Genomic DNA, 21,812 nt, shown 5'->3' with positions numbered 1-21,812 from the left:
TCATGTGACACTGAAGATTGGCTTGATGATGATGCTGAAAATTCTGCTTTGCATCAACATACATTAAAATAGAAAACTTTTCAATTGTAATAATATTTCACAATATTGGTGTTTTACACCACAGGGTTTAATATATGTATAATAAAATATATTATATTTAAATGTTAATAGATTTTCACGTTTCTTATTGATAATATAAATAAATTGTGAAAAATAAAATAAAATGAACCTTTTACAAGTCAAGTAAATATATAATGCCAAATATAATGTGTAGCTCAGTGTGGGCTTGAGTGCATTGATATCTATCATCACTCCAATCAATAAACCTAATCTGCCTCAAAACTATCAAACAGCTCAGCCTCCCAGTTTATACAAGCCAAAAAGAGTCCTCAAAAAAAAGTCAAAAAGCATTAGCATCATTATTTTAGAATTAGCAGGATTTTATCATTCTGAATGCTTAAAGAGGGTTTATGTTAACTCTGAACTGCGTCGACTTTAAAACACATTCTTTCTAAGCAGCTTTCATAAATATTTGACCACAGCATGATTAGGTCTTATAATACCTCAGCCTCTCTCTCTGCCTGGCCAACCTGAGGCCTGAATGAGCCTCTTGTACGATGTGTTTGTGTGGATCTCTGCAGGCCACAGGGTTAATAAGCTAGTGATGATGGCAGCCAAGCACTTTTGACCTCCGCCAATATCATTATTATGCTGGGTTGAACCTGAGAAGAGGAAGGTCTCAATCAATCGAAATATTATTACGCCTCCTACCTGTCCACCAGTATTTAAAGAAAGCATCCGGTACTGAGTGAGAACGTTGGCATGTGTCAAGAGTAATTGGATCGTCTTTTACTGCAGAACAGATAAAGCCGAGTGTTTGAGCTGGATTAGCGCTATAGGCCGTGACTAGATGAAGGCTGTTGATTGGCTGCCAGCTCTATGCTGACAGTGAAGTCTTTAATAAGAACTATGCTGTGGGATTCTGCTACTAATATAGAGAACTTCTAAATATTGCAGCTTGATTAAAGAATTTTATATTGATTTTAAAAGTAAAAATATTTTCATTATTTACATTTGCGTGAAAGTCAAATGTTTGGGGTAAATAAGTAAGTGTATGTATGTATGCATTTATTTATGAAAGAAGTTAATACTTTTAATCGGCAAGGGCACATTTTAAGTTAAAGTGACTCTTAGATTGATAAATACATAAATAAATAAACAAATGCTGTTCTTTTGAAATTTATATTCAAAGAATTCAGGTTTTTTTTTTAATTTCCACAAAAAAATTAAACAGCCCTACTGTTTTCAACACTGATAATAATAAGCAATATTTCTTGAGCAGCAAATCAGCATATTAGAATGATTTCTGAAGGATCATGTGACACTGAAGACTGGAGTAATGACAGGAATAAATTATAATTTAAAATATATTTAAAAAAGAACATAGTTATTTGAAATTGTAATAATAACATTAAAGAAACTGTACTGATTCCAGATTTTGGAATGATAGTGTATGTATTTTTATTACATCTATGTTTTATATAATTATTTATAATGCATATGCCTAAATAATGCGGGATTTGGAAGAATTTGATGCAAATGTTTGAGGTTATATTGAGACTTATGACTGTTGATTGCAGACTTTGGTATTTTGGAAAATCTGAGCACAGATTGAGACATTGTAGAGACCTCTTCTGAAACCAGAGGAGAGACATATGAGATTACATTTACTCTAAATTTCTCAATCTCTGATGTCTAGGAGAAACAAATGCGACATAAAAGAAATCTAATTTATGACTTCTCTTTCTTATGGGATGTCAGTTCTCTGTTTGTAGTAAATAGATCATTCGTTCCCTAGTAAAGCACCAAGGTGAACTTGCGTTTACCTACACATGACCCTAAAGTTGTTAACCATCCACCGATCAAACTATGACTGTAACATTTACAGATTGGTCACTTCCCACTCACATTAAGCCTAAACTTTAACCACTCCAGAAGAATAGGTACACTGCTTTTGTTCTCACTGTAACCAGGGTCCTATTCAGTTAATATTATGTAAAAAGCCTGACCCTTTCATGCCTTCCCCCTCTGCCCCGAATCCCGGCCCTGAAACGACGCCAAAGACATTGTCTCCCCAATTACTGATGATAATTGCCATGTAATGAAGTTAAGCATTTGTGGGATTTACAAGCTAACATTGACTATGTTTCTGTTTCTCTAGCCCTCTCTCTTTCTCACCCTATATCACTCTAAATGAGCTCCACCCATTCTCTCCAGCACAAAAGAAACACAGACAATATGCAGCCGCTTGTTAATGTCTTCACCGCAATCCTGTGTTTCACTACCCAGCCCTCTTTTATTTTTGCTGTAATTTCTTTCATTGCTTTCACCTCCTCTAACAGTCTCCATCTTTCTGAGGTTTGGGAGTTGAGACTTTTTTCAGCCACCCAATAAGTTGTTAAATGCTCCCGCCTTTAATGGCGTCTAATGATTACCTCTTACACAACCGGGACAATACGGACAAGCCCAGAATTGCCTAGGGGGGCCGAATTCGCCTGTGTTCGCCAGCGAATCTCATAGCAACAGGTTGAATGGGAGGTGAGTTTGAAGCAAATTGAGAGGATGCGACCTCAAAGAAAGCTTTTGCTTTCTCACACCGAGGCTCTGTGCTGGAGTGCCAAGTCACGGACCATCCTACTGTACCCCTGCAACCTCTGACCCCAAGCCAAGCTCCCGGTGACCCCAACACAGTAGCCGGGCCAAACCTTTGACCTCTCTGTGGAGCGCTCAGCGTCTCGACAAACAGAACCATGCAGACTGTGATGCTGCTGGACAAAGAGAATGAACTGAATAGACTGCAAATGGACAGATCTACACAAATGACAGGTCAACAATGTGTCTGTGAGCTTTGATCTATTCACAACAGCAGTGTGAGAAGAGAGACAGAAGAAAGAATCAGTGACAGATGAATAAGGGCTTATACATGTAAGATGTCCATCATGCATTGCTTATTTCACATGTTCAACAGGCCATTATGGTGCATTTACTATTTAAAAAAAGCAGTGGATTATATTTCCATGTGATGTTCTGATATCTTAGTTCTTAGTTCTGAAAAAAAGGATCTGGATATCTAATTTTTTCATTTATTGTGTCATGTTATTGGTGCATATTGAACTAGATTTTTACATTTTAAAAAGAAAATATCAGTGATGCTTGCTTGTGCCTGCATGATGCTAGTACGTTCTGGATGGTTGCTAGAGCATGTCCTGAAAGTTGTTTTTTTTTTTTTTTTGATAGGGTGCTCTGAGTGGTTGCTAGGTAGTTTTTAGGGTGTTCTATTTGGTTGCGAAGGGTTTTTAGGGTGTTGTGGTGGTTGCAAGGAAGTTGCTACTTTTGGGCGGTAATTGTTCTGGGTGATTGCTAAGGGTTTTAAGGTGCTCTGGGTGGTTTATGGAGGATTGTAATGGTGTTATGGATGGTTGCTGGGGTGTTTGAGTGGTTGCTAAGGGTTTTTAGGATGTTCTGGTGGTTGCTAGGTTGTTTGGGTTGGCTATTAGGCTGGTCTGAGTGGTTGCTAAGGGTTTTTAGGGTGTTCTGGGTGGTTTCTATGGAATTGATGGTTGCTAGGACATTTTTCTGGGTGGTTGCTAAGGATGTTTTGGTTGCCAGGAAGATGTTACGTTGCTTTGTATGGTTATTAAAGTGTTTTGAGTGCTTGCTAAGGGTTTTAAGGTGTTTTGTTTGGTTTCTAAGAGGTTGATTGGTTGTTTTGGTTGTAGGGTTTTCTGAGTGGTTGCTAAAGATTTTTAGGATGTCCTTGTGGTTGCCAAGAGGTTGTTATGTTGTTTTGGTCAGTTATTAAAGTGTTCTGAGGTGTTTATAGGGGGTTATTAGGGTGTTCTAGATGGTTGCTCAAGGTTTTATCGTATTCTGGTGGTTGCTAGGAGGTTGATAGGTTGGTTATTATGGTGTTCTGAGTGATTGCTAAGGGTTTTAGGATGTTCTGGTGATTGCCTGGAGATTGATATGTTGTTTTGGTGTTGGTTATTCGGATGGTTTGAGTGATTGCTAAGAGTTTTAGGGTGTTCTGGGTGGTTTCTACGTTATTGATGGTTGCTCGGAGGTTATTCTTGGTGGTTGCTAAGGATTTTTAGGATGTCCTTGTGGTTACCAGAAGGTTGTTACATTATTTTGATTGGTTATTAGGGTGTTCTGAGTGGTTGCTTAGGGATTTTAGGGTGTTCTGGTTTCTATGGAATTGATGGTTGCTAGGAGGTTGATAGGTTGTTTTTGTTGGTTATTATGGTGTTCTGATTGTTTGCTGAGGGTTTTTAAAGTGTGGTTTTTAGGGTGTTCTGGGTGGTTTCTATGGAATTAATGGTTGATAGGAGTGTGTTCTGGATGATTGCTAAGGATTTTTAGGATGTCCTGGAGGTTGCCAAGAGGTTGTTACATTGTTTTGGTTGGTCATTAAAGTGTTCTGAGTCGTTTCTAATGGTTTTAGGTGTTCTGGGTGGTTTCTAGGGAATTAATAGAGTTGTTCTGAGTGGTTGCTATGTTTTTTTAGGGCATTCTGTGTGGTCACTATGAAGTTGTTAAGTTGTTCTGAGTGGTTGCTAGTTTTTTTAGGGCGTTCTGTGTGGTCATTAGGGAGGTAGGTTGTTCTGAGGGGTTGCTAGGGTGTTTTAGGGCATTCTGTGTGGTCACTAGGGAGTTGTTAGGTTATTCTGAGTTTTTGCTAGGGTGTTCTAAATAGTTTCTAAATAGTTGGAACAGAACTACGACATTCTTGTCTAGATATTTATGTCCCATAGACTTTTTGATTTAAGTCTATAGTATTTTCCAATCATAAAACAGATTGATTAGAAACACAATAGTGCAACTATCAATAGCAAGCTGCACGTTTTTCATGTTCATAGCAAAAAAAAAAGATCTTGCCAGTTTAATATTTAAAATTTGAGGTTTGTAATAGTACTAGAAAATTACTGACATTTTTTTTTTCCTAAAAAGGAACATGGGATATACATGGAATAACAAAACTGAAATATCGGCCCTGCCCTCACAAACTGCAACACTAGATCACAAGTGGATGAAGTGGATTAGGAGGTGCAGTTACAGCGGTGGGAGAGAAGAGGTGATAATGCGCTGAACTTCAGACAGACCTGCTGAGCTCTTCCCTCTAGAAGCCCGGAGGGCAGTGAATGCGGTAGACCCTCCACTCACTGACACAAATGTGTGTGTTTGCACAGTTTAAACACAGCCTCACTCTATTCCTCAGAGACAGACTCTCTACACACTGCCAAAAAGCCTACGGCAGCAATTAGATAGAGCTGTTTTACGAGGTGCCAGAGAGAGAGAGAGAGACCTGTGTGGTGAGACACTGGGAAAAGAATAAGAATAAGAGGAGAAAAAACAAAACAGGAATGAAAATAGATTGTCAAAATCAAACCATTGATTTGAGACAGCAGGATGAGGGTGGGACATTGGTGTATACTTTAAATAAATATGCAAATACAAATATACAAATATTATTGTTATTTATTGTATGTATATATATATATATATATATATATATATATACATAAGATGTAATAATTACATAATTATGCATGTACAATTACAATAATTACGCATGGATTACATTGAACATCCCGTTTTTATGTGTCCATATATATATCTTAAATTAGAATTAGACAGGTCTCACTCACTTGACTTGGTCTACAGTTTCTTAAATTAGATCGAGTGAGTAAAAGAAAAAGACTCAGAGAAAAAGCGAGATGAGACTCCCTCCTTCGTTAGCAGTTCCACACCAGCTGGGCACCACACAGGGCACTTTACTGGGACAGATGGCAAAGTCACCCACACTGCTGCCTCATTCCAACCTGTGCTGGCAGAAACGCTGCCAGCCAACCGGGCGGAAATCATTAACACTGGAGGGAGACTGTCCTACTAGGCACTCAGAGCAGGGCTGGGCAGAGAAAGGAGAGAGGGAGAGCGGTGCCCCTTAAAGTGACCTACGCTGAGACAATCTGTCATGACTTAAGTAATTATCCAGATTTTTATATATGTGAGTAAGGAGAGAGAGAGAGAGAGAGAGAGAGAGAGAGAGAGGAATACAAATAGAGCTGCCATTATTCAAGAGAACAGCATCACTATGAGCCAGAGCTGAAACTGCCCTACACGTCTTTGGTTTTTTGGATGTGGAGAGCAAAAGAGCAGCTCTTTCCTTTCACATTTGCACTCCTGCTCCATTTCTCAGAAATATTTAATCTCAAATTTAACTGTCATTCAGTACTGAAAGTATGACTTTCTTGCATTTGTTATTGTTTCATGAGGAAGATAAGCATTGATTTCATACAAGCTATTTTAGGTGACCCATGTCAGTTGGGTGAGACAACAAAACTTTGGTTATCTTTTTGCATCACAGAGGTGTTGCCATTGGCCAAATATTTGCTAAAACAACAGCTGACACAGGCCTCCTTAATTAAGCTTCATTACACCGGCCTTCCACGAGTTAATCTGACTCTGAGTGTGTATGTGTGTGCGTGTGTATGTATTTACATAGTGTATTTACAAAGGTGTGTTAAAAGTGACATCTGGAGAAGGCCTCAGTTGAAATGTTGCCCCCCCCCCAGATCTATTCATTTGTCAGTATAGAATACATTAAAATGCAATTCATATGACCTGATTAACTCATATGACTTTACTGAAATAATAATAACGTTCAGAAATTTTGGAGGACCTTGCCAGAGCCAATATTCTGAGAATGTTCCCAATAATCTGTGATGAAACCTGTATTTAATATTTGAATTAAAACTCTAAATTAAAATTTTGATATTTCCTGGGGAATAAAGTAAAAAATGTAAGGGTGATAGTGCTCTGATATCATAATAAAGAAAAAATATTTTTCAAACTCATCTAGTGTGACTTCACAAAAACTTGTATTGTCTTCCCAAAATAAATAAAATAATTAACAAGCAATTAGTGAATTTCATTATATTTGTAAATAATAAAAATAAAATAAATAAATATAATAATAAATAAATAAATATTTTACATAATATATAATCAAATATGTACAATATAAATACGTACAAAAATTAAAAAAGGAAAAAAAATTAAGTTCGATTTTTAAAAATACTCTTCTTTTTCTTTATCACTTGTTTGTCATTGACTATAAGTCTGTGGTATGTCCAGATTTAGATAGCAAGAGCAAGGTAAACGAGTGTATATGTAAGGAACGGAGGTTCCCATCTCAGTCTAGCACTGCTACGTTGTGTGTTTACTGACACTGGTCTGTCCGTGATTAGTTAGAGTCACGTGGCACAGAAAACAGCCCTGCAAACACCCGGCAACTTACACCAGACTGAGAAAAGAGGACTAGAGCAGCAACTGGGACTATTTAGGGTACTGAGTGATAAAGCAAACAACAAGAGGGCTATCAAAAGTTAATAGCATCATTAACTAGGAAAAGAAATCACAGACTTGCTAATTGGTTTCTGTATTTGTGGTTCACGAGAGAGTTTCATTCCCTGCTAGAATTTAATAAGGAGAGAAGGGATGACATGTTAAGTCTAAAATACCCTTTATCTAAACTGACCAGTCTAATCAACTGGCTTTTGTAATATTTCTTCAGCAGGATACATTGAATGATACTATATACTCAGCTGAATTCTGTTTAAACATAAATAATTAATATCCCATGATTAATAAATGTAGTAATAGGACATGAGGTTGTCACTGTCTGAAATTAATAATATATTCTCTTTTAACTTAAGCCACGTTTAAATCTATAATTAGGCCTCTGAGTACTTAATGACAGTCTGGCGTCTGAACCGTGATCATCGCCTCCCTTTGGAGGAGCCCGAGCCGCCCTCCTCTCGAACCCTTGCAAAATCTCACGACAACATTGTCTCTGTTCTGGCCGAATATACCGCACACGCACACACACCGCATATTGTTCTTGTAATTACAAACCCTCGGTTTGGGTGGGATACGGATTTTGACACCAGGGGTGAAATTTCCTCAGTTTGAGGCTGGAGATCATCTCAGGAAGTTTTGAATATTTTCAGACAGGAAGTAGAAACATATGGGCCACACTCCAGGTAATGCCGACATTCTTGAGAATATTATAGAGGCCTCCACTCACACACACACACACACACACACTAGCATGCCATGTTCCTTAGATGAAAAGACCAAAGCTCCTCCTAAAATACTCGATCTGCTCCTGTCTGACATATGTTTGTCTTTCTACCCGCGCCTCTAATTTGATACAGTCCTGGACGCCGTGTGTATCTTAGGGAAATCCTGGTATGCGCCATTGCATTAGGGGCCGGAGGAGCTCTCGTAACCTCGCGGTGACTTTCAGAGTTCATCAGATGAGATGCCAGATGTAGGTGTCTGATATGTCCAATGCGATTACCTTGACTACCAACAAAAAGTTTCCCCGTATAGCCTGTTTAATGCTAAAGGCTGTATGGGCTTTTATAGGATTTAGCTTTTCTCTCCGTACCATTGCTCCAGCAGTTTGCTGTCTTTAATCTAATAATACTCAAGGCTATGAGCTGTAAGGTAACTATGGAGATCACTTAAGCTTACCGTCTTTAAGCTTTCTCTTGCAGTTTGGGTAACTAATACCTGATTAAATCCCGGTGCAGACAATAGGCTTGGTGGTGTCGATTGATGTAGCCTGTGCTCCGTGGGGGTTGGGGAGTGGATGAAGGCCTGCTCTGTAAAGGATACCCTCTTTATCCCACACCATGAGGGGCGCTTAGTCCTGGGGGAGCCAGCCGGTCCCTGAGGTTCGTCGAACCAAAACACGCTCGCACACGGACCGGATTTTCGCAATAAATGTAACAGACTGTTCCTTTGGGCTGCTCCATGGTGAGTTTATTTGGCAGATGGCAAGAAAAATCACTGAATCAATAGAATTAATGCAATTCATTGTGATGAACAGATGATTATAGTTAGCATAAACCCACAAATCTGGGAGTACAAGTAACTAAAGGGAAATTAAATTCTGTCGTCATTTACTCACCCTCATGTCATTCCAAACTTGTCCACCTTTCTTCTGTGGAATACTAAAGGTGATGTGTTTAAAATGTCTCAATGTATTTTTTTTTTAAATATGTTTAAAGTCAGTGGGGTCCCTAATTTCAGAGCCCAATGACTTTCTTTGAATAGACAAAAGAAGTTCTTCAAAATATCTTTTTTTTTGTTTTTTTCCATACAAGAAAATATCTCATTTATGTTTGGAATGACATCCATTCTAACATGAAACTTTCTCAGAACTTCAGCATTCGTTCCAGCAAAGTTAAGAACAAATGTTCTTCCAGTAGCATTAATAGAATGTTCATTCAAAATTTTCCAAACTTTAGCACAAAATTTTATTTATACATCATTCATGTAACTTTTTTTCTGAAACATTTTAGTTGTATGATCATGTAACTTTTTTTTTTTTAAATGTTATTACTCATACTTGTTTTAGAACGTTCAGAAAATACTCATAATGTTCCCATAATGTTTGCAAAATCATAAAATGGAATGTTCGCTTAGTGTTTTCTGTAACATTTGCATAACCAAGAATTGTATATATATATATATATATATATATATATATATATATATATATATATATATATATATATATATATATATATATATATATATATATATATACATATATATGTATTGGATGTTTTGATTGTTCAGACAATATTTTTTCATAACTTAACGGGAATGTTAACAAAACGTACTAGAAAATATTTTTATATTTTGCTGGGATTATGGTGAATAAATGATGTAAATTTATATATATAAATATATGTATATATATATATATATATATATATATATATATATACATATATGTGTGTGTGTGTAATAAATAAATAAATAAGAATAAAATAGAATGGAACAGAATATAATAGAATTTAGACCAATTTTATATTTCAATAAAAATAATAAAATTTTTGGATTAATTATTCCTTTAAATGTTCTAAAATGACTGTCGCTTGAAGTAAATGATGATATTTCCAAAACAATGACATCACAGCTCAGCTACATTTGCATGTAGGGTTATCCAAGGCATGTCGCTGAATGGACCAAATCAACAAGGCTCCACTTCAGGGTATCTTTTTCTAACCGTCCCACCACCTAGCCAACAACCTCTCCTGCCCCCTCGTCTATTGTGTTCACCCCCAGAACCCCCTCTGAGCATCAATGACCACAACAAAGCATCGGGCAGAGCTTTAAGCTTCTAAGATCAGCAACCTAGTGAGTCTGAAAGCAATGCTAATGGCTAATAGTGCATGCTAAGCATTAAACTGACTAGCACTGAAACAAAGGAATAAATAAACTGTGAAACGGATTCAAATGCAGGCCTTCTGAGATGGGCCTGCTTGAAAGTGGGCGGAGGGGTTCGCCGATGTAGTCAGCAATCGTGTAAAACATCTGTTAAATCCAGAAACTCTGTTGGAAATGATGGAGCAGAGTTTAACAGCAAACAGCGTGGCTTAGAAGTGGTTAATTGGTGAACCGATGAAACTGAACCGGCCCAGCCACTCTCAGGTCTGGACAATGATCTACTGTATCAGGCCACGGGCGGTTGACCTTTCCTGGGATGAGTTCACATTATCAGAGGATCTCTGACGCTTAATGACACCTATTGACTCTTTAAGAACTGATTACATACAAACTTTAACCCACCCGCTAATTGATAATGAGGAGATAATAGCTGAAGCATTCTCACTCAGGCTGCGGACCATGGCTAACAAATAATTTAATTAAATTTAATCAAATAATATCACCATTATCAAATACTAATGAAAACCTCACTGCCATAGAGTGCTTTAAACCACAGGTTGGATCACTGACAGGATGTAAATTTAATATTAGTATTATTAATGCAACTACCACATTCAAGCCCCAGAAATGTAAGGACATTGTTAAAATAGTGCATGTGACATCAGTGGTTCAACCTTAAAGGGTTACTCCACCCCAAAATGAAAGAAAATTTTGTCATTAATCACTTACCCCCATGTCGTTCCAAGCCCGCTTGTCTTCGGAACACAATTTAAGATACTTTGGATGAAAACCGGGAGACCTGTGACTGCCAAGTAAATAACACTGTCAAGGCACAGAAAAGTATGAAAGACATCATCAAAATAGTCCATCTGCCATCAGTGGTTCAACCGTAACATTATGAAGCTACAAGAATACTTTTTGTACGCAGATACGTCTTCATCGTTTGTTTACGCTTTGATTTAAATGAAAACAGTGTATCAGTGTGGTGCAGCTGACACAGAACAGCATACGCTGTTTACACTAGCTTGCACTATTTTTTTTTCTATTCTATCTGTTTTCTTTTTATTGATTATATGATTAAAAAATAATAATTGCTACGTGTACTGTGTTAAGCTAACTGAGACTTGCTATATCACTTGCATATCATTGCATTTTTGTTGATTTTGATTGCTTCCAATGCCCTCGTTTGTAAGTCGCTTAATGACTAAGCGTCTGCTAAATGACAAAATGACTAAATGTATATGCAAATATATATATATATATATATATATATATATATATAACAATGTTGGTTAATTTTTATTTATTTATTTGTATATGCATAAACCAAATCAAATTCATGTGGTGCAACAAACACATATGGTGTGGCCAACATGAAAAACAAAACAAAAAGATAAATAAACCCCTTGAGTTTCTTTGTGGATACTTGTCATTGACCTAGTTCTCAACTGGTGGTCACAACCTTAAAAAAAAATGGGTCGCAGGTCTGTTCTGAAGAGGTTGCAGATGAAAGAAAATAATGAAGCTAAATGCAGATAATGAAAAACATTAAGCGTGATCATGTGCAGTTTGGAAAACAAAAATATAGACTGTTTAAAAAGACTTCCATATTTTTTTGTTGTTGATGTCAAAGGCTGTGCGTCCAATCACACTCTCAAATTCATCTGTCATTTGGTAACCAGGCTGGTACTAATGCAACATTTAGCACAGTGTTTCTTCCATGTGTTAAGCTGCTAAATGATTGAGTGTGTTTATGTAATTACAATGTTTTATTTTTATTATTTTGTTACTTTTGTGCAATAAACAGTTTGGTTGCCACATGACGTCCAGTACAACATCTGGGTCCTGAAGCAAAATCAGCTGAGAACCACTTGTTTCAACTAACAGCTCATTTATCTTCAATGTTGTGTCAATGAAAGCATTCAAGTCCACAATCAGAGCATCACACTAAAAGGGTCATCAGTGTTAAAATCTTTGAATCTCTGGCCCTCACTCTGACCCCCCCTTTCTCCACCTGTTTTTGTCCTGGGAATGAAGTTGTGATGCCATCAAACTGCTGTTCATCAATGGATCCTACACTCATTATCACTGAGTCTTTGTCACTTACAAAAGCTTCACTGCACAGTCATCTGGTCATCTCTTAATACACACTCCAGGGGTAATTGGCTAATTGCTGCAGGACAATGTGTGCAGAGCTATCAGGAAATCCTGAATGGCTAAGACAGTTTGATATTGTACTGATTTCCAAGGGGCTTTATCTTACTAGTAGTAGAGACTAATTATAGCTTTATTTCTATGTTTTATCTTAGATATCTTTTATTTATTTCCTGTAAAGATGAAGTTTATAATATTAGATTCCTTAATAACATCTAAAATCACTCAATACTTTGAAATAGTTTTATTTAAATAGCATAAATTTTATTTAGCATCAGTTAATTTAGTAACTATACACTATAATTTATACAATTTTTTTTTTAGGTTAAATCAGCTTAAATTTTCTCTTTAAGATAACAATTAATAGTGTATATTCACTTTTTTATATTTTTATATATATTACTTTTTATAATTTTTTTGTAATTCATAATTCATGAATACTTTCCAGATGACTTTACATTTACATTTATTCATTTAGCTGACGCTTTTATCCAAAGCGACTTACAATTGCTATATATATGTCAGAGGTCGCACGCCTCTGGAGCAACTAGGGGTTAAGTGTCTTGCTCAGGGACACATTGGTGTCTCACAGTGGATTCGAACCCGGGTCTCTCACACCAAAGGCAAAGACTTGTCTTCTATTGTATTTTTTGGTCGAATTGGTGGAATTGGAACTGCTGTGTTCTAATAGGTTGTTGACATTTTATGAGCTATTTCATTGGCTAGGTTTTGCTACTGTTTACATTTAAATTGTAATTTGAAATGTCCTGGTTTGGTTTAAATAAAATTCTCCCATCAGCAAGAGTTAGTGGATTTGCCTTCATCACTAAATAATCCTATACAGATCTACAGATTTTGTTGCTTGAGCAAATTTGTCATGCTGGCATATATTACATTCAGTCTAGTTGTAAACATTGTTGTCATCTTTCTCTCTCTCTCTCTCTCTCTCTCTCTCTCTCTCTCTGTCTGTGTGTGTGTGTGTGTGTGTGTGTGTGTGTGTGTGTGTGTGTGTGTGTGTGTGTGTGTGCATGTTTATATGGTTTATGAGGACACAAATTTGTATAATGACATGGGTATGACAGAGGTATTACAATATGAAGGTGGTTTATGAGGACACTGCCTATGTCCCCGTAATTCAAAAGGCTTAAAAAACATACTAAATGGTGTTTTTTTGAAAATCTAAAAATGCACAAAGTCTCCTGTGAGGGCTAAGTTTAGGTGTAGGGTTGGTGTAGGGCAATAGCACACACAGTTTGTTCAGTATAAAAACCATTACGTCTATGGAGAGTCCCCATAAACCACAAAAACCAACGTGTGTGTGTGTGTGCGTGTGTAAAACGAGCAAGACGACACATGGTCTGTGAGAGCAGGTCTGTTAGAGGACATCCGGGAGGAAAGGAAATGTTGGCACATACTTCCTCTCGTACTGTCAACTAAAGGAGTGACACACACACTTAATTCTTATGCCAAAGTCTGACAAGATCACACAAGATCACACTTCATTAGGATTACCTTTTTTCTTTCTTGAGGGATTCAAAAATGTATGGATGTATTATGAAGTGAAGTGAAGTGACATACTGCCAAGTATGGTGACCCATACTCGGAATTCGTGCTCTGCATTTAACCCATCCAACATGCACACACACAGCAGTGAACACACACACACCGTGAACACACACCTGGAGCAGTGGGCAGCCATTTATGCTGCGGCGCCCGGGGAGCAGTTGGGGGTTCGGTGCCTTGCTCAAGGGCACTTCAGTCGTGGTATTGAGGGTGGAGAGAGCGCTGGACATTCACTCCCCCCACCTACAATCCCTGCCGGCCCGAGACTCGAACCCGCAACCTTTGGATTACGAGTCCGACTCTCTAAACATTAGGCCACGACTTCCCCACACATTATGAGCAAAATGAAGCGCATTAACAATCCAAGGACAACAGATATGATGGCATTTGTCTTATATGCAATGAAAACAAATCCCTTGATCTATTGCAGTGAAATCCTTTGCAGTCAGATTCACAGCACAGTGACACACACACACACACACAACCTAAATGGCCATTAATGCATTCAGTTTAATGGCTCATTACAGAGGGAGGCAATGTTTAGCCAACAGTGTTAGAAAGGTCAGCAACTGAGGGGGGAGGTTAGAGAGGTGAGGAGATTCACCAGATGAGGGTAGTCGGGTGAGGGAGGGGGATCTCCAGGACCCATGGGAACTGGAGTCCTGCCCTCTGTTAATGGACTGCAAAATGAGCCCCGGTCCCCCGTGTCATCAAATCAGATACAGAGGCAGATGGAGATGGAGTGAAAGATGGCAATCAGGGTCAGACCCTTAATATTTAAACCATGCTGTTTCAATGCTCACAGTCAGAGGCGGAGGCACAGGAAGCCCTTGTTTCACTCTCACATGTTAGTTTGTTGTATCATCAGAACAGATTTCTAGAAAAGTAGCATTGCATCACTTGCTCACCAATGGATCTTCTGGAGTGAATAGGTGCCGTCAGAATGAGAGTCCAAACAGCTGATAAAAACATCACAATAATCCACAAGTAATCCACACCACTCCAGTCCATCAGTTAACATCTTGTGAAGTGAAAAGCTGCATGTTTGTGAGAAATCCATCATTATATTGCTTTAACTTCAAACCTTGTTTCCAGCCAAAATACTCCATAATCCATAATAACACTTCCTCCAGTGACAAGGTCCATCCCCTGTTGTCCTCTCACATCAAAATCCAACAACATATTTATTTAGAGCTGTTTTGGACTATTTTCTGCTTGTAAACAATGCTTGATCTGTGCATATTTCTCTCCTGATTCACACAAGATGAATATTTCACTGCTGAAAGCAGTATTATGGTTAAAAGACTCATGTTTTAGTTGAAAGCAATGTTTTGAAGTTAAAAAAAAAACACCATGATGGATTTGTTTCTTACAAAAAGGCAGCTTTTCACTTCACAAAATGTACTGGAGTGGTGTGGATTACTTGTGGATTATTGTGATGTTTTTATCAGCTGTTTGGACTCTCATTCTGACGGCACCCATTCACTGTAGAGGATCTATTGGTCTGAGGGTAAAAAATAAAATAAAATAAAATAATAATTCACCAGCATTTCAAAATGCTTTAAATTAAAGTCAGCAAAAAAAGGATCAAGCTGTAGCCATTTTCCCTTTAAAGCAGTACTAGCATTCGCTTTATGTTTTGATTCACCACCTAAAAGTTACTTTTCTCCTTCTCAGGCATTTATGAAATTCACACTTCTAAACATACATGAGGAGTCGACTCATTTTGATCTGTAAACTGAGACCAATCGAAACTTTCCATTATAGTTCCAGAACCAGTGAATGTAAATGAAGAAAAGAAGGATGAAATACCACACTTCAACAGCAGCAAAATACAACATGAACACAATACGTACATTGTATTAAACACTTTTTTAACACTCAAGTACATAATAATTAAGGACACCTAATGTAAACGGGACCTTGATTTCATGCCTGTCCTACAAGACAAATACAGGTTCTAAAAGGGTTTTTACAAGGCATTTGAGAACTTTTTTTATTGTTGTTTTTTTAACCCAGAAAGGCTTCACTTTTACCATAATAATGTCTTTTTTTAGTAATTTTAAATACTTTTAAAATGCAATGTAATTACAAATTCACATAAATGTGGGCAAATAATCATTCAGTACCACAGTACAGTCCCTTATTATAAATGCTGAAGAACATTACTAAGAACTTTTTAATCTCCAATGAACCAAAAAATCAAAAAAGGAACTGAAAAATTTGTTGGTGAGAAGACAGAACCATTTAAGACGCTTTAATTTCTTTCAACTTAAACCTAGGTAGCATGTGGAAATGTAAAGGATAGAGGAGACAAAATGAAAAAGAAATCAGTGAACCAACGGCAGGCTCTCATGGATTTCTGACCTCTGCAAAGTGAATAAAGCGTTGAAAGCTGTCAAATGTATATGATGATAACCACTAGAATGGCTTTTCATTTGGCATCTTCTAACAAAACGACAATAGCCATATGGTCTTCTTAATGTGTGTCTTTTCCAGTGCAAATGGTAAGCCTGCTGAAAATAAATGTTGTAAATAAAAGAAGCCTGCCCTTATTGATAGACTGATAATCTAAACATTAGTGAAAACGTGTTTAGGTGTTTTTAACACCTGAGAACTTCACTGACAGGTGATTCCATTGCCATTTTAAAACGTAAAACTCCTTGCTGCCAAATGGAGGACTAACTGCTGTAATTAAATCATTAAATCCTACTCTCCGCTTCACAGGACATGAAGAGAATTGACTAACCAGCTCGCCAAACTCATTTGCTACTCGAGCATGAAATTATGACTTTTTTGGATAAATAATTACAAAGCTAACATCTGATAGCAATGTGCACCCAGGGCGAGGATTAACGCAGACAGGGGTGTTAGCCCTCATTACCAGCAGTGGATGAGAGGAGGAGGAGAGAAAATATACTGGGATGGAGAGATAGGCTGTGATTTTAATTGCAGGCTTCTCTGGTTGGCTCCTTATCACAACCTCTCAGAGGGATCAAATGGCTCCTCTGAATGGAGCATTTCATTAACCTGTCACCTTATCACGGGACAACCTGTGTGATGCTAATGTGCAAATTACCATAAACGGGATCGTTTGTTTCCCTGTTGGACATTACTGAGACCCTCTCTGGCACGCCGTGTGAACGCTTGTGTGTGTGTGTGCGCGCGCTTTGAGAGGGAAGGAGCGATGATGATGATTCTCTCCGCTCCATCAAATCACTGTTACGCGCCTTTATTACCTTCTTCACCAGTCCACACTACCAGACGGAGAAGCCGCTTCTACATACAAACCCTAGAGCTGCATGTACCTAGAGAATGCTTAATACAACATGGATTATTGACTGAAGAATGGTCAAATGCATTTAATTATGGATGGAGAGTGGCAAAAACTTTTTTTATCTTTACTTTTCCTTTTTCTTCTTCTTCTTTCTTTATAACTGGAAAATGAATGTACTTAACTAAATCCAGTCTGTTTTTAATTAGGCTGTAAAATAATTTATGGAACTTTTTACATATTTTTGTAATATTTATAGATTTTTTTTAATCACGGTCATTTTGGGCATAACAAGCATTTACATGTCTGTAAATTCAAATGTGTCATTAATTTTTCAATTTCAATATACTATATTGTATATGAAATTGAAATCTGTTCGTCATCATAAAATGACTTAAAATGTATTAAAAATTGGTCTCCGTTTAACTGTACTTCTGGAGTGTCTCTTCAATTGTAAGATTTGTAGCTACTGTTAACTAAAACACAGCTTTTAATAAAAACAATGTCAACAATAAGTTACTGTACAGAAGTATTCTATATACTTTATACTTCTGTAAAATATAGGTTGCGCATTTACATATTTCACAGTAAAAATAGCCTACATGTATCGTCTTTTAAAATGTTTTTACCATCGTAAGATTCCTAGTTGACAAATTATCTGTTTTGTATGGAACTATAACACTTTATTTTATTTTTCAGTATAAACTAAGAATGTCACAGTATCGTTTTGATCTTTTTCAAGTCAATTAATTTAAATATCTATTTAAAGGAAGTTCAGAATGTCAAAATGTCCATGTGTAAAGCAACATAGCATTTAATGTTGTTTTAATGACTATTTTCTTATTTTATGTGATTTCGATATTTGTTGTCATATTCAACACTTTCACGAGAACAAGACTGAAGTGCTTCATTTACACTGCCACACAAACACACAGTAATACACACTGCAGCCTACTTATCGCGTGGCCTCGGATAGGAGGGGCCTCGCTCTTAAGTAGCATGCCAATCAAGCCGTCAACTTCAAATTGTGAGAGGTCCAGAGGGTAGACGCATCACTAGACGTTCCTCCTGACGAGACCGCGCTTCTGCACCAAGCGAGAGTTATCGCTGTGATTGAAAGTGGATTGCCCTTCTCTCGTGTAAATCTCCTTCAGAGTTCCTCGGGAGTTGGACATGTCGTTCCCCCAGCTGGGTTACCCACAGTTCCTAAACGCCTCCCAAGAGGTGTACGGAGCGGAGCGCACAGCTGTCATGCCGTCCTCTCCACGCGAGGGAAGCTCGGAGAACAGCGCAAATCCCGCGACTGCAGCGGCGGCGATCACGCCTATGCTCGGCATGTACGCGAATCCGTGGACCGTGCAAAACTATAGCGCCTTCTTACCTTACAACAGTGCCGAGCTGGCCCTGCTCTCTCAGATGGTAAGATACTTTTTATACTTTATATTCTTTTTGTACAGTTTTTTTTTCTCGCGGCTAAATATTTGTACAGCGTTTTGAAGTGATGAATAAAGCATTAAACACGACTCTGTCATGGTTAAATCATAATATATGTTAACTGGCAATGTTCTGAAAAGATAAAACCAATATGACTGATATTTATCAAAAGCATGAAGTCATAGAATTTAATCAATAAATGTCTTATTAAAAAGAAGAAATTATAATCTGTCCATTTTTCACTCACACAAACTGATATAAAACTTAAAAAAAAAAGCAATTAAACAACGAATCATATTTATTGCTTTTCTTTTTAATAGGCTGTTAATTTTGCCTTTTATTTTAATTAATTTATGAACTTTGTGCAAATAGCCTATTTCTGTTTTGACACTCAAGTAAGAATCGTTCATATAATATTTGAATTGTAGTTCTTAATCATTTACATTTAATGTTTTTCATTTTCATGTTTGTTTTTTTGTTTTGTTTTTGTTTTTTAATTAACCGCAGTTAATAAAAAAAACAAAAAAAAAGTTTGTTGCAGTAGAGTTTTTCCAAATAGGCAGTTCTCCATTATCTTTTTCAAAAGACAAAAAAAAAAAAAAAAACAGAGACATTCTACACCTTACTAATATTTCGACCCTATTTCTGAGGGTTTCAACACTTTAACTTATAATTAATTTCCCAATCCCCAGGGGTCGCAGTATGAGCTGAAGGATAACCCCGGGGCACATCCACCGGGATTTGCAGTCCACGCTGCGCCCGGTTTCTACCCATACAGCCAGTATCAGTACGGTGATCCGGCCCGGGCCAAGAGCGCTACCCGAGAGACCACCAGCACACTGAAAGCATGGCTGCAGGAGCATAAAAAGAACCCGTATCCCACCAAGGGCGAGAAGATCATGCTGGCCATTATCACTAAGATGACCCTTACGCAGGTGTCCACCTGGTTCGCCAACGCGCGCCGGAGACTCAAGAAGGAGAATAAAGTGACCTGGGGTCGCAGCGCGGAGGACAGAGACGGACGAATTTTTGACAGCGACAATGAGGACGACGCAGACAAAAACGACGACGAGGAAGAAATCGATCTAGAGACCATCGATATGGACAATTCTGAGGAGCCCAGAGGAGATCAGAACAAGGAAAGCTCGGATAATCAGAGCGAGAGAGAAAACGTGGAAACACCGCGGATATTATCCTCACCATCAGCACTTAAAAACACGGACAGCCCTGTGTCGAGTAGTAATAGAGAACAGAGTGTGGTCAAAAGCGTTGGTGAGGTGTCTCCTGGTGGACCGGTGTGTCAGAGGCCTGGGAACAGCAAACCCAAAATCTGGTCCCTGGCGGAGACGGCGACAAGTCCCGATAACACGCAGAAACTCGGTGTCTCCTCGACGCCCGCAGGCCTCAGGGCCTCACCCTCGACCCATCCGGCATTCCTCTCCACTAACGGGATTTATACGTGCCAGATTGGGAAACTACACAACTGGGCAAGCGCCGCTTTCCTCAGTGCAAATTCTCTGATGGGTGTACGTTCACTTTTGAGTCAAAACAGTAACTTCCCAAACCACAGCCCCGTTACGAACCCCGAAAAGAACCCCTCGTCTGCTTCTGGGTCTCCTTGTCTAGACAGCGACAACTCATCCGACAGTTTCAGTCCCAAACATAATGGTTAGTTTTCAATATGCAAAATACTTTTCAAGATAGTGATTGATCTTTTTGTCACATTATCTAACGTCAACATTTTTGGTCTCTGCTGTTTGGTTAAAAATAAGTTTGTTTAAAAAAAAAAAAAAAAAAACGTTTTTATTGATTTACCCTTTTAATTTGATTTAGATCAAGAGAACGTTCAGAGAATTGATTCTCCAACACTTGCGTCCAGACCACCGTTTCCAGTCATCCACGACAGGTAAATTATACACCAACAGGTTAAGCAGTTTTAATAGCATCAAACTTGAATTAGCTTGAAATATTACAAAAACACAGTTTCACTGCACACACTTGTCAAACGAACAATCGGAGTCATTTTTAACAACTTTCCTTAACATTTTTTTTTTGTTATAGCCAATGAGCACCATCAGCTATCATTATTAGTTCATTATTATTTAAATTGTTAGAAACTCTTTCATTTACATTAAACAGCAATGCAACTTTAACATGTTCGTTAATAATCCTAAATACTGGTGTGGCTTGTTGATGGCTTAAATTTATTTAACTACTAACCGGAGAATATAGTCATTTGCATCGAGATCACTGTTGAATTTGTGTGTCATTTGTTGAAATACATTTTAACTCATTTTTCCCCAATTTCTCTACTCACACAGGTCTCATCATGAAACATCACAACGCGCTCTGAAGACTATTTCATGAACACAGAACTTATCAGAAACCTCTAAATTATTTAACGAAACTAAAATGTGACAATACAATAACAGCATACACGTCATCGGATAGACCATAATCATTTTTGTATTTCTTGATGCGCTCCCATCCTGCAATATATATATATTATTTTGTATTTTCATTTGAATTTCATTTCAGCATTTTCCTTGTAGCTCACCTCCATTTCTTTTACATCAGAGTTAATAAGAGTTATTTGTCAGAAATTGTGAAAATGATATATTTTTGTGTAATAAAGAAAATGAGATGAATTGTGTTACTGAAATCTATCATCTTAAGTTGAATAATTGTGAGTTATTTATTCAAAAGCCATGACTGAATGAAGACACTTTGAATAGTTCCGGTACTGTCTTGCTGCTTTAATTGTAAGGAAAACAAATTATATATGTTTATATAAATTATATATGTAAAAAAATGGTGAATGAGTGGAAAATGTATTATTATTATAAAGTGGAATAAATTGTATTAATAAGAGGGAAAATAACGTTTTTATAACTTTAATGATCTGACATATGAAAACGCAAACAAATGAGCTAAATTATATTTTATTAAGATGTTGATTTACTATAAAATATGTATCAGCACCAGTTAATTCGTAATACCGGAGAAAACAATTGAAGATGATTTTACCAAAGCATTTTAAAGTTTGTCGTATATAAGCTGAAATAATTAATAGTGACAA

General features: G+C 37.4%; 1 protein-coding gene across 1 annotated transcript; it reads left to right on the top strand.

The window, feature by feature from the left end:
- The first annotated feature begins 18,348 nt into the window (after window positions 1–18,348).
- irx1b (iroquois homeobox 1b) lies at window positions 18,349–21,607 on the top strand. Its single transcript, XM_079380460.1, has 4 exons — window positions 18,349–18,718; window positions 19,426–20,401; window positions 20,567–20,639; window positions 21,055–21,607. Exons 1-4 carry the CDS (start codon window positions 18,473–18,475, stop codon window positions 21,098–21,100), a joined length of 1,341 nt encoding a protein of 446 aa, XP_079236586.1. The 5' UTR covers window positions 18,349–18,472; the 3' UTR covers window positions 21,101–21,607.
- Window positions 21,608–21,812: the final 205 nt, after the last annotated feature.

Source organism: Barbus barbus (genome assembly GCF_936440315.1).
Source record: "Barbus barbus genome assembly, chromosome: 27".
In the NCBI taxonomy this organism is placed as follows: Eukaryota; Metazoa; Chordata; class Actinopteri; order Cypriniformes; family Cyprinidae; genus Barbus; species Barbus barbus.
Note: the sequence above shows the minus strand (reverse complement) of the source record. Positions and strands in the feature narration are given on the sequence as shown.

Bases quoted from the DNA above. Each gene is read 5' to 3' on its own strand.
- irx1b (XM_079380460.1), top strand. From the start codon at position 18,473: ATGTCGTTCCCCCAGCTGGGTTACCCACAGTTCCTAAACGCCTCCCAA. The intron at 18,719-19,425 runs GTAAGATACTTT...CCCAATCCCCAG, and splicing joins TGGCCCTGCTCTCTCAGATG to GGGTCGCAGTATGAGCTGAA. The intron at 20,402-20,566 runs GTTAGTTTTCAA...AATTTGATTTAG, and splicing joins TTTCAGTCCCAAACATAATG to ATCAAGAGAACGTTCAGAGA.